Source organism: Eurytemora carolleeae, unplaced genomic scaffold, assembly GCF_000591075.1.
Source record: "Eurytemora carolleeae unplaced genomic scaffold, Eaff_2.0 scaffold1746, whole genome shotgun sequence".
Classification (NCBI taxonomy): Eukaryota; Metazoa; Arthropoda; class Copepoda; order Calanoida; family Temoridae; genus Eurytemora; species Eurytemora carolleeae.
This window is the reverse complement of record NW_019397634.1, coordinates 7238-25485: the sequence shown is the minus strand read 5'-3', so window position 1 is coordinate 25485 and position 18248 is coordinate 7238. Positions and strand designations below refer to the sequence as shown.

At 31.9% G+C, this 18248-nt stretch overlaps 1 protein-coding gene across 2 annotated transcripts; it reads left to right on the top strand.

Moving 5' to 3' along the window:
- The first annotated feature begins 625 nt into the window (after positions 1 to 625).
- LOC111715275 (uncharacterized) lies at positions 626 to 16041 on the top strand. 2 transcript variants are annotated; one of them, XM_023490585.1, is made up of 11 exons: positions 626 to 1432; positions 1583 to 1629; positions 1893 to 1930; positions 7436 to 7521; positions 7632 to 7733; positions 10019 to 10085; positions 10524 to 10676; positions 11367 to 11501; positions 11676 to 11822; positions 12289 to 12365; positions 15723 to 16041. In XM_023490585.1, the coding sequence occupies exons 3-11, from the start codon at positions 1908 to 1910 to the stop codon at positions 15980 to 15982; spliced, it is 1050 nt and encodes a 349-aa protein (XP_023346353.1). In that variant the 5' UTR covers positions 626 to 1432; positions 1583 to 1629; positions 1893 to 1907; the 3' UTR covers positions 15983 to 16041. The 2 variants fall into 2 exon arrangements, with proteins under 2 accessions (XP_023346353.1, XP_023346352.1); XM_023490584.1 differs by lacking the exon at positions 626 to 1432 and having other exon boundaries at positions 1453 to 1629.
- The last annotated feature ends 2207 nt before the right edge of the window (positions 16042 to 18248 follow it).

Genomic DNA, 18248 nt, shown 5'->3' with positions numbered 1-18248 from the left:
TCCGGATCCACATTAAAATTAAATGGATCCTAAGCACTGTATTTTAAAGTATAAATTGTAGTTTTTACAGTTTCTCCCCGCATCTTTACACGTCTTATAGTCATTGAAAATTTAAAAATTTAGGATCCAATGGAAGTATGGCGGCGGAAAAGAAGTTTTCTGGATTCTATAAAGAATTCTTACATGATGGTCATGTGGCCGCAGCGCCCGGCCCCCTAGCCTTTCCTAGCCACGGCGCTCGGCCCTTAGCTTGTCCTAGCCGCAGCGCTCGGCCACCCTAGCCTGTCCTAGCCGCGGCGCTCGGCCTAGAAAGGCTAGAGGGCCTAACCTAACCCTAAATATTTATACTAATTTGCTAAAAACAAAATGCTCATGTACAATTGATACTAGGGGGGGGGGGGGCTTATTCGAATACTAGGACGGACCCAATGATTCTATCGTTTTCGTTTTTCCAAAACTTATTATTTCAGGTGAACGAGAAGAAAATTATCAATGAAACAAGATGCATTTATTATTATTATTATTACAAATAAATTGAATTATGCTTTTATTTGGATATTTTTCCTTTTATTATTGTCGATTGTCATGCGTTAAAAAACAAATTTATGATATTAAAATATTTAGGGTTCCAGATTATATGCGGTTTCCAGTTTCTTACGGCTCAATTTTTAAAGCTCTTACGGAATGTGAACCCATTTAAAAATGTCACGCCTAGTAGCCTCTAGAGGATAGATTTGTTTCGGAAAAGTAATTTTTAAATATTTTATTGTTTTTAATATCTTTACGAAAGGTTCTAAAAGTGAGCCGGAATAAATTGGAAACTTTAATTACAGCTGGATTTTATTTTGATTTAAGTAGCAACAAACTTGAATCTTGATGCAACAAAATTTGAGAGAGTAGGTGGCGCCACCTGTAACAACCTCTGTTGACGGGTCAAGATTCAAAGCTGAATGATCATATAACAAATGATTACATAGTTGCGCAGTGAGTTGAAGGGACATTTAACAAATTTTGATGAATGGTAATTTTTAAACCGCGCAGTGTTGCTGGTTGCGGCGGCATGAAACAAACTTTGTGAGATGATGCGTATATGGAGGACGCGGCCCGCGCTGCCAAGCGAGTGGACAAACACCGGTTGATAGATCATGTAACAAACGTTGAATTAAGGCAACTGAAAATACATATAACAAAATTTGACGAATGATTCTACTAAGGTGTATTTGAGTCCGGTGCTCCAACAAATTTTGTTAGATGAAAATTTGAGATTTCTTAGAGTGTAGGTCTATATAAAAAGTGAACAATACAAAAATGAACTCGTACTAAATGTTACTATACTGCGTTCAGTATTTGATTAAAAGATCTTAGCTGAAGTGCCTGCCAACATTTCTCCTATGTAATCTCTGATATCTATGGTACTGTTTGGCCAGCTATGGTAAACATATGTGTGTAATTGTATAAGTATGATAAAGCTAAGAGCTTTATTATACAGATGAAGATGTAAAAATAGATTTCTTGTTTTAGCATTGTAATGAATATTAATAAGTCGCTTGAATTGGTTTTTCTAATAATGAAATTTATTTAGCTGGAAATGGACCATACCCTTCTAAAAACATTTATTCCAAAAATCAGGTAACTGTAAAACACTATTTACCTCCCAATACAACTTTACATCATCTGTAGTTCCTCAAGACTGTGGTAATTCTTGAATTGAGCCTCATTATCATAAAGGAAAATAAACATTTTGAAAAATTCCAATATTTGTGCATGATTGGGTGATCAAGTGAACTTTTCTTTTTTATAACATTTTGAAAACATTTTTTTTTGCAATACAATCAAAAAGAAATAACAAAATAAATATCAAATTATTAATAAAGAAGTAATTGCAATTTTAGATAGACTGTGATGCCATGGGTATTCCACCCAATTGCAGGTAAAAAAGGCTCCATTTAGAAAAGTTAAAATGATGTTAAAGTTTTATAATTGTTTTCCTTTTTGAGTGTTGAAGTGCAGAAAAATTAATTTGATTCTCTTGTTTGGAACATTTTTTAGAACACACATAGCTCATATTTTCCAAAAATCTCCTTAGCCTTTTGATTGTTTGGAATTTGGAAAAAAGTTAGAAAAAATATGCGCTTTGAAAAGAACTTAACTGCCTGCCGGAGCACCCTGGATGCATGATTAATACCCTTGTCCTGAAACATTTTGATTACTTGCAACACAGAAATAAAATGCTGGCAAAGCAGCCATATTTTCCTTATCTCCTTATTTTGTTGCAACCCTGACAAATCTGAGGCACCAGCCAAATTCTTTGCATGCATTCAATACTGTGCCAAATCTGTAGCATGGTGGCCAAATCTATGGTATGGTGGCCAAATCTGTGGCATGGCGGCCAAATCTGTGGCACAGCAGCCAAATCTGTGGCAAGACAGCCAAATGTGTGGCACAGGAACCAAATCTATAGCACAGCATCCAAATCTGTGGCATAAAGCCATATTTGTGGCACAGCAGCCAAATCTGTTGCATGGCAGCCAAATCTGTGGCACACAGGCCAAATCTATTGCATGGTGGCCAAATCTGTGGCGTGATGGCCTAATCTGTAAGATGGACGCCAAATCTGAAAACAACATTGTAAAAAAAGAACAAAAATTTGATTATATTTTGCCTTTCTTGTCCTAAGGAAGCAAAAAACTGAATTGTAATCATAGATAAAGATAGATTGCGCATAAGACGACATTTTTCATCTTGAATGATATAAATGTACAGAGATGTTTTAAAGATATTCCTATTATATAGATTAACTAGGTCGGTTGTGAACATTGGCTGTTCTTATGTCATTGAGTACTTGTGGTGTACATGAGTTCTGTAGAGAGAAATTTAAGTTAGTTTAGTCCTTCTCATGTCCTTCTTCAGTTCTCGTCAATATGATATATTGCTCAGTGAAATATTATTGTTTAAATAGTTCCATTCCCGGAGTTATTTTACACTCTATTATGAAATCCATTAAAACACCAAACCACCCTGCTTATCATTGAAGTACACTTTGACCCCTAGAAGTATGAGTTCGCGGACTGTACAATTCTTTGTGATTTTGCGTACATAAGCTATCTATGTTTATTTATTTATCTATGATTGTAATGTTGTACAAATTGTATGTGCAAAAATGTGTACTGCACAAGTCATTTCGGGCTGCACACACTATTTCTTTTCAGGCCCTCCTCAATTCCTAATTATTCTTCTGAAAAGGGTTAGCCAAAATATTTTCTTCAAAGTTTTTCTACATGAAGAATCTAAAACAATTTTTACCTTTTTTAGTTTAGGAGGGCGTAAAAATTATGTTAAATCTCTCACTCAAACATTTTTTAGTACAAGAATTTAACTCCCAGCTGGGCCTTGAGCACCCAAATAAACAACAATAGAACAAAAAATTGCAATATATTTAGCCTTCCTCGGAAATCCTCAACCTTTTCCAGTTTTGAGGGATTTCCCAAAATAAAATGAAAATTCCTCAAAAGCGGTTTTTGAGGCATTTACTTGGTGAAATGTTTCCCTGGTGAGGTGTTTCCATAGCAACCCCTTAAGCCAACTCTGGCAATGCTTCATTATTCATTAAAGGTATGAATAGGCCACAATCTCTTCATGTCCTATTTCAGTAAGCTGTCTTATTTGTACACTCAGGCTAATACACACAGCCAAGTATCTAAGTTCCAGCCCCACTGATTTAAACCTTATAAGTGACTATTTTTGTTTAAAAAAATTGTTGACCTTATTATGGTTCTGGCATTACATTATACATCAATCTGGCTTTTTATCTAACTTACTCAGTGACTGCAGAGCCCACATGGAAAATCTCTGTGGATTCTCATTTGAACTACTCCCATTTGAACTATTGTTCGTTTGAACTATTGTTCATTTGAACTACTGACATGACCTCATAGATCCTGTAGTTCAAATCAACACATTTCTTCCTTATTTGAACTATTGTTCTACCGCAATTTAGTTTTTAAATTTTTTTTATAATTTCCATAAAGTTAGTTCATAGACAATTAATTAGATAACAATTACACAGAAATGTTTCAAATGAACATAAAAATGGTTTAAATTAACATAAAAATAGTTTAAATGAACATAAAAATTGTTTAGTTGTTCAAATGAACATATAAATAGTTCAAATGAACAAAAAATAGTTCAAATGAACATAAAAATAGTTCAAATGGAATAGTTCAAATGAAAAAAAAAATAGTTCAAACGAACTTAAAATAAATTTTCAATGAAAAAAAAACAGTTCAAATGAAATAGTTCAAATGAACAAAAAACTAGTTCAAATGAGAAAAAAATAGTTCAAATGAGAAATAAATAGTTCAAATGAAAAATAAACACACAAAATTTCAAATGAAATAGTTCATAAAAAACATATAAATAGTTCAAATGTGATTTACTCCAACTCCCGACGTGATTTTACACGGCCCCTTTGTCTGTCTCCTCCCATGGCAGACGCTGAACTCCAACCTTCGAGTGTGCGAGGCAGAGAAGACTTCACTGCAAATTTTACTTTTGTACATGACCACTTTTTCAACAATTTTCAATTAAATTAGTATTTATTTAGGGTTAGGTTAGGTTAAGACACTTTCTGGACCCAGCGTTGTGGCTAGGACAGGCAGGGGGGTGAGTGCTGCGGCCACGGGTTAGGCTAACCCAACAAGACAAATAACGTTCTGAGAACGTTAGATAACGTTCCTTTTAGGACTCAATAACGTTAATTAACGTCACTATTTAACGTTCCAGGAACGTAAAAACGTACCCACTTTTACGTTATGTAACGTAAAAAAGGGTACGTCATGTAACGTTAAGTTTAACGTTATCTGACATTCATGAACCAAACATTCAGAAACCCCAAATATGGGCACAGTTTCCACAGAAGTTACGTTAAGTAAGGATATTTAACGTAACAATGCACGTATAGTTGCATACATGAACCTAACTTTTACGTCAATGAACCCTTAACATTTAAGCAGCTTTCTCAAAAGAAACCCCAAATATGGGCACAGTTTTGAGTAATGTTATTTAACGTAACAATGACAATATGTTTACAAGAAACCAAAATTTGATTTTTATCAATCCAAAATATATGCTCATTTTTCACCAAAGTTACGTTGAATAACATTATTTGACGTACCAAAGAACAAAACCAAACACATAAGTACTTACCTAATGTTCTGATGAGAACACATATGTTCTTACCTATTGTTTTGTAGAGCACTATAGTACTTACCTATTAATCTGTAGGAAACACTTTGTACTAAACTTGTGATGTAAAAAATACTTTGTACTTGCCTAATTGTTCTATAGAGAACACTATGTTGAGAACACATTGGTACTATTTTCTTAGTTGCATATTTGCTTATCATTCAGAAAATACTGTACAAAAGATATTAATATGATCAGTTATTGAGGAAAAGGATAAAAATATACCAACAAATAAATAGTAAATATAAAAAATCACGGTACTTCTATTAAACATATTTAACATCAAATTCAGTGATGGTTAATTATTTCTGTTAAATTCTTGTTCCAGCTTTCGTTGATTGTTGATTATACTTGTTTAATTATTCCATGTGACATTTGTTCAAAATTTAACAAACATAATGACGTATAAAATAAAAAACTTCGTTCTTTGTTCTTCTGCTGCAGCTGAAGTGAGGTAAACTGTGACTGATGTGTTTGTTGGTATGCGACTCGCAAGTAACTGGTCTGACTCTGGTGAATGAAGTGAGTGACTGCCCTGACTCAACACTCAACAGTAAGCGGACGCGGTACCTATAAGGCTACCAGGTGTCCCATGAAACATGACAGTTGGTAAATAGTTTAGAATGTCTTTTTCCATAATTTGTAAAAATAATGAAGCAAAAGAAGATTTTTTAACTAAAAATAACGATTTATTAAATGTCATGTTTTGTGGGACACCCTGTAGCAGCTAAACCTGATCGAGCACGCTCCAGGTCGGGCCGGGCCGGTACATTATACAACCTGCAACCAGCTGAGACACTCTACTTCAACCAGCAACAGGGGATGTGGGGGGGGGGTAAAATTTATCAGTATCTATCTTTCTATCAGATATGTTAAGGGAGGGGGGCTGATTCAAATATCTTATAATGCTGCTAAATTAAACTATTCACATGAAATGGTACGCACAAAACATTTTTTGAAATGTTAAGGGGAATTTATATGAATAGCTAGTTTGGCATTGATATGATTAAGTCGCAAAATTTGCCAAAATTTTGTTACGTATATCATGCATGGATATCAAATGTAAAACTTTAAACCTTACAAGGAAGTAAGATATTTCGTAAATTAACGTTTATTTACAAACCCCAATTATGTTAAATACCCTTATCTGACGTTCAAAGAAAACTTTAAGCTGACGTTATATCTTACGTTATGTAACGTAAATTTACGCTAATATATTACGTAAATTTAAAGTTCAATATAAACCTAAAACTAATGTTACCAACCTTCGTAAAGGTACGTAAGCTTACGTTATATAGATAACATTTACGTTATTTAACGTTCTGTAACGTTACAATTGTTAGTACGTTCCGTAATGTTGAATTACGAAATGGTTTAACGTTAGTCACGTAAAATGGTTTATAGGGAAGTTAAGACACTTTCTTTTATTTAGGGTTAGGTTAGGTTAAGACACTTTTCGGGCCGAGCACTGCGGCTAGGATTCAATCTTGATCTACAAATGTCATCCCCTCTTAATCATGCTTTTAAATATGCGAAGCAGTGAAGTCTTCCCCACCTCGCAAACTCAAAGGTTGGAGTTCAGTGTCTGCCTCCTCCCACTGGGGGCCCCTAATCACTTCAGCTGATTCACAGCATTTGAACTATTTTTGTGTTCATTTGAACTATTTTTTGTCCATTTGAACTATTTTTATGTCCATTTGAACTATTTTTTTGTCTGTTTGAACTGTTTTTACGTCCATTTGAACTACTTTTTTGTTCATTGTGACTAATTTTTTTTTGTTCATTTCAACTATTTTTTTTGTCAAAGCTAAACTATTTTTTCTCATTTTAACTATTTTTTGTTCATTTAACTATTTTTTTGTCATTTTTATAATCTTGTGGTGGGGCGCGCTAATCAAATTCAGGCTGTACACAGTTAAAATGAATGAAATAAAAAATTGCTTAATCAATTATGTTCAGAAGTGCATAATACACCCAACACAAATGCTGTTGTACGCCCTTGTCTCTGGCTGTATCCTGTATCATATTTTTATTAATAGTCAAAAATTGTTCACTCTTCATTCATGCATATAAATCAAATATATTCCAACACATATAAAATATTAAGGTGTAACCTTGATTTGGCCTTTTTAAATAAATATTGTTGGTTACGTGTGTTGTCAACAAATTTTTAACTGCTTTTCTGATTCAGGGAGCCAAGTATTCTTTTCATTGGAGGTTACAAACATGACACCTATATTGATTATGAAGTTCCTGAAACTGGAGACTACAGCCATAGTGGGTTAACTAATTTATAAAAAAAAACATTTTTTCATGACATAAGATAGTGCTATGTAGCATCTTTACTAATTGATCATTACCTATGGTGTTTACTGATCTTATGTTAGAGGAGTTAAAGCCTGAACCAGCAGCAATATACCCTTGCCGAGTTAGCATCTTTGATCAACTACCTGTAGATAATGTTCTTTCAGAGGCAGTTGTGCATGGAGGTAATTAATTAGTTTGTTCATAAAAAGGTATTTTTAACTGTGACAGAAGAAATAATGCCTTTTGATGTCTCTATTGTAGTGCAAAACACAAAACTCCAATATCTTTAAAGACCACGAAGGTAACTTTTGATGAATTATTTTAGTCTGTATGACATTATTAGGCCCAAAATATCAATAACAATGCAGGGTTTTAAGCATTGCAAAACAAGTTTACTATATGTCATTTGTTTTTACTGTGCAATCTTAACATCAATGGGCATTTTTTTTAATGAAAAACTATTTTTTTATGGTTTCATCATTTGGCCAAGAAAGAGAAACTCCACATTTACCTCTAAACTTGTCAATAAAACATTTTTTAGGCAATATTTTTAAATAGTATGGTGTAGGTTTGAACATTGTTTTAATTAATATGCAATTTTTCACCTTTTTAAGTGCAAGTTAGCCTGTTCTACCGTTAGAATTTTTGTTCAATTTGATAAATCTGTAAAACCTGATACAGGGGACATTAGTTTCAAAACTAACCCTTGACACATTTCTAACACTGAGTGTTAGAAATGGGCACAAATTGAAAGACTGGGTTTTTGGGATCCCGGCCCATATCCAGAGTAAAAGTATATAATTAAAACTATAACCAACATTTTATTAAGCATGACAAGGACAACAATTTCCAATTTATAACTTTTTATAAACATCAAAATTATAACAGGAATTCTTGTTATATTAAAGCTCTGGACCGTTTTCAAGACAATGTCATATTTTCCATTTTCCAACATATCCTGAATTTGAAACATTGTTGTATTTTTGAGACAAAACCCACTTTCTCATTTTTGAGTATAATCCACAATTCAAAACAAATCTCACTTTCATAACGCACAAAATAAATCACTGGAAACAAAAATTATCTTATGAAGACTAATTTAACTTCAGAATTATTTCTAGAATCTATGTTTTCCACATTTTATCTGTTTAATAAGAGAATATGGATGATTTATTTTCAAGCATTTTAAACCAGCACTTTCCCTCATTTCTAGTTAAATCTATATTGTAAGAACAAATGATATTAATATTTTGATTTCTAAATGCTATAATGATTTTTAATTTATAAAAGAACAGTTTGTTTTTATTTTCTATTTAATTTATATTTTACCTTATCAAAAAATCTTGTTTTGTTTCATAAGTGCGTAAATACTTGAAAATTGACATTGATATGAATTCCGGTAATTGTCGCAAAACCAGGATATCTATATATAAATTTGGCTTGTCATCAAAACAGCTGAAGCGATCGGGCCCAAATTTTTTGTGGGACATCTAGGAACCCCAGGGAAGGTTTATGAATGATTAAAATTTTAAAAATTTGTGTTTTAAAGGTTTTTAATTTTGTAAAAAAATTTTTGAAAATCCGCGATTTTTTTTTTTTAAATTTGCAAAATTTTTTTCATCTTTGTTTTGAAATATAAACAAAAAGAACATGTTCACAATTAAAATAGAAGATGGGCGCAAAGTGCCCTATAAGCCTAGAAAGAAGGGCGCAAAGCGCCTTGAATTTCTAGTCTATATATAAATTTGGCTTGTCTGTTTGTTTGTATCCAATAAACGTCAAAACGGCTGAACCGATCAGGCCCAAATTTTTTGTGGGACATCTAGGGACCCCAGAGAAGGTTTAAGAATGATCAAAATTTCAAATATTTGTCTCCATCAAAATTCGATCTTCATTAAATTTTTGAAAATTTTGAAAATCCACGAAATTTTTTGTGAAAATCCGCGAATTATTTTTGTTTTGTTTTACGATGTACACAAAGAGAACATGTTCACAATTAATTTAGAAGATGGGCGTGAAATGCCCTCTAAGGCTATAGTGTTCCAAAACAGGACATGAGCCGAAATTAGGTAATTGTTTCAAATTAGGGATATGTTCCAAAACGAAATCAAGAATCATCAAAAACTAATTCGTACACCTTGTTGTTAGTTTAAAATTGGCATTTAATGTTTCAATTTATAATTTTAGCCATTTGAAAAAGATAACTTTGCAGATTTGGCCTGTTTCTAGCACTGAGTGTTAGAAATGGGCCAAGTGTTAGTTTTGGAACTAATATCCCCTGTAATATTTGAGTAGTGTATCCCCAGGGTAGCCTAACTGTACAGTTTGACTGAATGCATATAACAGTATGTGTTGTACCGGCATGGATCATGCAACTTGTAGACTGTGGTGGACACCCTGTACATTATTACATTAATCTGATTCTGATGTACTTCTTACAATTATGTTTTACGGTTTTTTTGAATAGGTTCAGCTGTTTACAATGGTGAAATATACGCATGTGGAGGCTTCAATAAATACCCAAAATTATCATCCTAAGAGCTTTTTTTCCCATACAATAAACCAACTCAAAATTAATGTCTTGAAAATTGTTCATTATTGGAAACCGACTTTTTATTTAAATAATGCATCAATTGGAAAAAACTTTTTTATAAAAATAATTAATCAATTCGAAACAAGCTGTTTTATCTACATAATGAATTCAATGTTGTAGTATCGTATGGTAAACAAACTTTTCTTTAGAAATTAGACTTAAACACGAAATTACCTCAGACAAAGACAGTAACTTCTATCATTTAGAAAATCTTGATGTTACTGTTAATACATATTCCCAAAACTAATAAATTTAGTATATTCATTTCCTTCAATGCCAAGCTTTTCTAAAATTTTTAAATACAATTTTTAAATCTGAAAATCATGACCGTTAAACGTTTAAATTTAGTGCTAAGATTTCATACTTGATAATATTTCAGGATTTGGAAAAACTGCTATAAGAATGTTGGGGGGCACTGGGTACAGGCGGCAAGCATGAATAAGGAAAGGGCAGGGCTTTCATTAACCCCCATAGGAGATGTTTTGATAGCAGCTGGTGGTCTTAACTTCGAAGGAGTCACTCCGAATGATGAGTAAGTGATGAGTATTGTAATTGGACATCAAATTATCATACTGTAACTAGGCTTTATAGCATGAATAGTTAGAAGACACTCTTGCATACTAGTAAAGACTATGAAAAGCTGAAAGGAATAGATATTGTAAATATTTGTCAGATTTTTTAATTAATTTGTTTGTTTCTCTAGTCGCTTATGCAGCTATCTAGGAATGCCGCACACCACTCACAATTTTTGAAATCCGTTGAAAACGTTTTCTAAAAAAACAAAATATTATAAAATATAAACTATATACAAATGTGGCGATAGATAATCGATGACTATAGGTTGTAATATCTAAATGATTTGTTTAAAATTAAATTGTTTTTTTACGGTCTAAGTAGTATGTTGCAATTTTCTCAATTTGTATGGCCGCTAAGTTATTCGGTATTAGACGTCTTTAACAATTTTCTCCTTATAGACGCAACAGATAGAAGTAAGATTAGGAGCTATCAAAAGCGCTTTTTTATTGCATAAAGCCTATACCCCCTTTCATTTTTCACGAACACTCCCTTTAAACATAGTATTAGTGGTATTTGGGCAATCATGGTTTCATCTTCTTTGCATTGCATCTCTAAATATTAAACACAAGATAAACTTAGACACTTGGCAACAAGATAAATTTTAATACTTTTGAACATAATCTACTAATGTTGATTTAATTGATAGTGAATCAAACCAACCTTTACAATTGGTAACTTCACTGGAAGTATTCAACGGAATAAATTGGAAAATTCTTCCACACACATATCCCCGTTCTTTGGGACTAGGTATGGGACTAGGTCACTGTGCTGTTGCAATAAGGTAAAACTGATATTGGTTTATCAAGTTTAGTAAACTGTGCTCTAGACTATAAAATTATTTTTGAGAAAAGGAGTGGAAAATTTAACAGGAAGGCTGAATTGATTTTTACATTTTCTGCACTACATACATTTGATAATAGAAACTCTATACTATCTATATTTATATGTATTCAAGTGACACAGAAATCTTGTTCATTGGGGGTACTGAATCCTATTCATCCAATGAACCATCTATAATTGATGGTGTGAGTTCCTCTGTGGTTCACTATGATATCAATGATGGCTTTACTGGAAGACAATTTTCCAAAATGAAATATAGAAGGTTATACTTTTAAGTAATACTAAATTAATGAATTTATTAGAAACATTTAACCTTTTTTGGATACTCAACTTCCCAAGTAGCAACTTTCAAAATGTGCAATTTCTCAGCTACTTCCTAACTTCATATATCATCATTTTTTCAAGTTGTCCAGTATAACTTGCATTCATTCATTTCCTAAATCATGGTTTATTTTCCATTTATTTTTAAAATGAATTTAAAAGATTATAATTTGTTAAATGTAGCCCAGTATGATGCATTTTAATCATCTTTCACAATGTTTGGTTATGTGGCTCAAAAAAAAAACAGTATGATGCTATGGTAACTGTAATAATATCAATGGAATCTAAAAGCATCATTTCTAAATTGACTGTTCCAAAGTGATGCATTTCTTGTATTAAAGCATTACTTTTTTAATTATGACATTTTAAGGGGAGTACCTTATATTTATTTAATGATGATTGTTTAGGCAGGGTTTAGGTTGTACACTTTACAACAAACAAGTTTATGTTGCTGGGGGAGTCACTTTCGGCAAACGCCTCTATGGTAAGTCAGGATTGGCCAATCATTCTCAGTTATGTAAGTATGAACTTAAAAGGTTACATTCTCTCTGGACAATTTTAGTTCCAAAGTTACATTTGCCATAATACTTTAGCCTTTAATACATTCGCCATAAATTACACTTGCCATAAGTTGCACTTGGCATAATTAAAAAAGTTACAATTAACAAACATAAACGCTTTTTTAACAAACAACTATATTTAACAATTTAACCAAGCATTTCCAATATTTTCTTCAAAAAAGTATTTATTTCAAGTGTAATTATGGTAACTGTATTTATGCAAAAGGATTTATGACAAGTTTAATTATAATAACTGTATTTTTGGCAAAAGTAGTGTGGCAAGTGTAAATGAGCCCTTCTAAAATGAGTAAAAACAATAAATGAACATTGCTTTCAATAACTTTTAAATATGGAAGGTTTTGATGATGTTTTTAAAATTTCCAAATATAATTGGATCTTAATTAGGGTTTGGCATGTTACAACTTTTTCTAGAACATTCATTTTGTTAACAGCATTTTCCGCTTTTTGTTTAAATTATAATTAATTATCTTAATTTATTGACAACATTAATGGAAAATTTTTAATAATCGATATTGGCTCTAGCTGATAACAGTCTAAAACATTATTAACAGACTGAAGCCCAGAAAAAAAAGTTAGTTAACCGTTTATGAAAGGGTTTATTTTAGTATTAACAGCGCAAAAAAACGAAATTCACCATTTAAATTAAAAACCCATTTTGTTTTCATTCTCAACCATTAATTTTTTTCTTAAAAAGGACTAATCCATTTCATTAACAATTTAAAATTAACGATTTTTGCTGTTTCTTAATTGATTCTTTCATTAATTATCGAAAAGCTCAGTTCCATTAAGGGAAATTTGCCCAGCCATAATCTTAGTAGACCTGGCTGTGGTGAAAAACTGGTGTATTAAAGTGTAAATATCTGATATAATCTTAGCTTTAAGTTGAGCTGTAAAATCATTAATTATAACTTTAAAGTCCAGTTTTACGCTGGGCAATTACCCTGTGATAATAGCATTTTTTTAAAAACTTGTAGCAAAATTGTTTAATTAAATTTACAAAAAAACAATATAAATTTTTTTTTGATTTTTTATGAAATGGGTCGGCGCAAGAACTTACTAATTTAACAATCACTAAGAGAGGTTGACTTTTAATTTTTATCAAACCATGCTGACATGGGTGTCTAAAGTTGCGCATTGAACCACTGAATATTGCCAAATTGTCGGTATTTTGAAATTATGAAAATGGGCTGATCTAGGGCTTATTTTTAATACTTTAATAATTTTGAATTTAATGTTTCAAGACGGATTTTTTGGTACCCATATATATCAACATATTTAAGAAAAAATATTTTTGCTTGCACTAGTGATCTAATATTGATTATGGATTTGTTTTGACACGTGCTGTAAGGATCTGAACATTATTATTAAAAAAGTCCCAAATTGTCCCATCCTTTCTGGGAAGACACAGACATTTGTGATGTCATGACCCATAGACATTTTGTTGGTGCACCACTTTATAAACATCAGTGTATACCCTAACCTGCTGCCGACAACACCTCTCGCTCCCAGTCTCTAATACTAGGGGTATAGGCTTAATGCGATAAAAAGTGCTTTTGATCGACACTAATCTTACTTCTATCTGTTGCGTCTATAAGGAGAAAATTGTCAAAGACTTCTCATACCGAATAACATGGCGTCCATACAAATTGAGAAAATTGCATCACCACTTAGACCGTAAAATAATCAATTTAATTTCAAACAAATCATTCAGATATTACAACCATAGTCATCGATTATCTTTCGCCACATTTATATATAGTTGATTTTTCATAATATGTTTTAATTGTTATGATCTGAGCGTTATTTATAAAAACGTTTATTCCTGTTTCGAGGATTTTTGGTAATGAAGACGACATTTTCATATTTTCCAGGAATGTTGGAAAACAAGTTGTAAGCTAAATATTATTTTAAAAAACATAATCAAAACTAGTATGAAATATCAAATGTATACAAATGTGGAGAAAGATAATCGATGACTAAAGGTTGTAATATCTGAATGATTTGTTTGATATTAATTTGATTTTTTTACGGTCTAAGTTGTATGTTCCAACTTCCTCAATTTGTATGGGTACTACGCTCTTCGGTATGAGACGTCTTTATCAATTTTCTCCTTATAGACGCAACAGATAGAAGTAAGATTAGTGTCGATCAAAAGCGCTTTTTTATCGCATTAAGCCTATACCCCCTTTCATTTTTAGGGAACACTCCCTTTAAGTCATATAATAAGTGTCGCAATAAGGGATGTGCATTATAATTGTAAACAAACAAAATTTTTGTGAACGATAGTGTTGTTCAGATAAAAAACTAACAATTAAGAAACAACTTTGATCATTCAGAGAAATCAAAAACGATTAATTTTAAAAATGGACAAAAAAACGAAAACTAACAGTTTGAAATAATTAAAGTTAAAAAACTATACAGAAAGAAAAACTATTCAGAAAGAACAATTTTTTTACAATTTGTTTACTGAATGAACAATTGTTTTGAACAACTTTTAAAAAGATTATAGTTATTTTACTAAAAGAACTATTTTACTGAATTAACAAATTTACTAATAAAGAAAAAAATAGATGGAAAATAAACAAATATTAATATAATATATAATTGAAAAAGAACAAAATCGATTGTTTACAAATGACCTTACCATACTTCATTTAAAATAAATTATTTTTATATTATAGGGTGTAAAGAAAGTATTGTATCACTTAAAACTGAGATGTACCAGATGCGTCAAAAAATTGTTTATTATAAATTCATTTTAGTACATACTGACCCCGACCATTATAAACATCTATTACTTGGTTCGGTATAAATGAGATCAGGTTCTGCAGGGTCTCCAAATTATCACTTGTAGAAAGTGACCAAAAATAAAGTCTAAAGTGACATTTATGCAAGATGGAGCTTACTGTCATACAGCTGCTACAAGTCTCCAGTGGCTCCAGGACCTTCAGTCTTACATATGGGTGAAGGAGTATCTCTCCGGACCTCAATCCAACTGAAAATCTGTCTGTACTGGAAGAGTAGGCGAAGTTGGTAAAGAATTAGCCTCAGCATATTGCTCAATTCGATTGGCTACAGAAGAGATTCTGTAGAAACATCAGCCTGGAGAACCTGGTCTCATCAATGCTGAACCTAGTAATAGATGTCTAATATAGTCAGGGTCATTATGTAATAAAGTAATTTATATTAAACAATATTTTAATGCATCTAGAACATTATATTGATTGATGTATTGTGTTCTTTACACCCTATTAATTCAGAGGATCCATCTCGTACTATGGAGATTCTTATTCTGGAAATCATGAGGTGGAGACAGGGCCCACGTTTACCTGAAGCATATCAATGGCCCGACCTTCATGTATTGGATGGAGAGTTGGTATTGGCTGCAGCCAGGCCTGAAGGAAATCGTCAAATATTGATCTTGAATACCGCTTATTTAAAAGACCGGGATTGGCTACAGGGTTATGTAGTCATGAAAGTTAACAATGTTTCCAACTCTGTAGTATTCACATGTAAATAAGTAAATTATCAAAATTATATGAAAAATTTAAAGGAAAATAAATCATGAATTGAATTTAATTGCTTTAATGCTCTTATATGGAAACATTTTGTTCAGATCCATGCAGAAAAAAAGTTCTCTGTTTTTTTGAGTAAAGCATATACTGAAAGTAAATACAGAAAGAAATTGTTTTTGTAAAAAGTCATTAAAAACTGAAGTTCTTTTGTTTTTTAAATAAAAAATTGTATTTTGCTCTTTCTTGTAATTGAATAATCTAAAATTGTTCATGTTTCTTAACAACCATCTCAGGATATAGCCTAAGTTGCCTCAAAGCATATTCTTTTGACTTCTATAGCACACTTACACCACAAAGAAACTGAATTTTTGCAACAATTCCTGATTTTTCTAATTCCAATCTATATATAAATTTGGCTTGTCTGTTTGTCTGTCTGTTTGTATCCAATAAACGTCAAAACGGCTGAACCGATCGGGCCCAAATTTTTTGTGGGGCATCTAGGGACTCCAGGGAAGGTTTATGAATCATCAAAATTTCAAATATTTGTCTCCATCAAAATTCGATCGTCATTAATTTTTTTAAAATTTTGAAAATCCGTTAAATTTTTTGTGAAAATCCGCGAATTATTTTTGTTTTGTTTTACGATGTACACAAAGAGAACATGTTCACAATTAATTTAGGAGATGGGCACGAAGCGCCCTCTAAGGCTAGAAAGAAGGGCGCGAAGCGCCTTGAATTTCTAGTATCTTTAAATTTTATTAGAGACATTTAGATTTTTCATCATTCGGCGCAAAAACGCAGGATTTTGCTAAATAAAATGATATTTTTGAAACAAAATCAAAGTTTTTAACAAATTGCTGAAAGATGTGAATGAAAACGCACAGGCGCAAGGAAAACACATGCATTGTTGAATTTTTTTTTCAAGTGTGATTTTCATGCTTTTTTGTGTGGCGCAAAAACGCAGGATTTTACTGAATAAAATGATATTTTTGAAATGAAATTAAAGTTTTTAACAAAGCTGAAAGATGTGAATGAAAACGCACAGGCGCAAGGAAAACATATTCATTGTTGAATTTTTTTTCAAGTGTGAGTTTCATGCTTTTTATGTGCGACGCAAAAACGCAGGATTTTGCTAAATAAAATGATATTTTTGAAATGAAATGAAAGTTTTTAACAATTTGCTTGAAGATGTGAATGAAAACCCACAGGCGCAAGGAAAACTCATGCATTGTTGAATTTTTTTTCAAGTGTGATTTTATTTTGATTCAAGATTATCACAAATAAATGAAAAGATTCTATGATAACACACAGACGCACGGAAATATTCACATGTAACCCAAATTTTGATTTTGGGGCAGTTTACACCAATACGTGTCACAATGGCCCAACCTTCATGTAATAAATGATCAGTTGGTTTTGGCTTCAGACAATGATGGACAAATATTGACATTAAATGGTAACAGCTGCACAAAAGGCGGGTAAAATTATCTAGGACATTAAAGAGTTTTCCAACTCTCTAGCATTCAGTTGTAAATAAGTAAATTATCTAAATTATATGAAAAATGTCAATGAAAATAAATCATGAATTGTATCCTTTTAATTGCTTTAATGCTTTTTAAAGAAATCATTTGTTAAATATCAGGTCCACGCAGAAAAAAAGTTCATTGTTTTTTTCAGTAAAGCATATATTCAAAGTAAACACAGAAAGAACTTTTTTTGTAAAAAGTCATTAAAAACTGAAGATCTTTTACTTTTTAAATGAAAATTGTATTTTGCTCTTTCTTTTAATAGAAGTTTGCGTTTCTTAATAACCATCTGAGGATGTAGCCTAAGTTGCCTCAAAGCACATTCTTTTGGCTTCTATAGCACAATTACACCGTGAAGGAACTGAATTTTTGCAACAATTCCTAATTTTCTAATTCCAATATCTATAAGACCTTATTAGAGACATTTAGATTTTTCAGGCTAAGCTTTAAACACGGAGAAAGGGTAGAGTATAGAATGCTGATGGACAGTTTGTACAGGGGAATTGTACAGAACCCTTATAATTGAACATAAAGGTTAGCATGTACTTTTAATGAAGAGGGGGATTTTTGTAGACGTCTTTTTAAGCATGAATATAAATGCAGAAACCAATTAATGTACATTTGTCAAGTCGTTTTTCTAACTCCTTGTGCAAAGTTCAAATATTCAAAAAATATTTAGCATATTATGCCAAAGTGAATAAATACTAAAGTGGAACAGACTAAGGAAACGACGACAGGTTGGGCC

Bases quoted from the DNA above. Each gene is read 5' to 3' on its own strand.
- LOC111715275 (XM_023490585.1), top strand. From the start codon at position 1,908: ATGGGTATTCCACCCAATTGCAG. The intron at 1,931-7,435 runs GTAAAAAAGGCT...TTTCTGATTCAG, and splicing joins GGTATTCCACCCAATTGCAG to GGAGCCAAGTATTCTTTTCA. The intron at 10,086-10,523 runs CTAAGAGCTTTT...ATAATATTTCAG, and splicing joins AAATACCCAAAATTATCATC to GATTTGGAAAAACTGCTATA.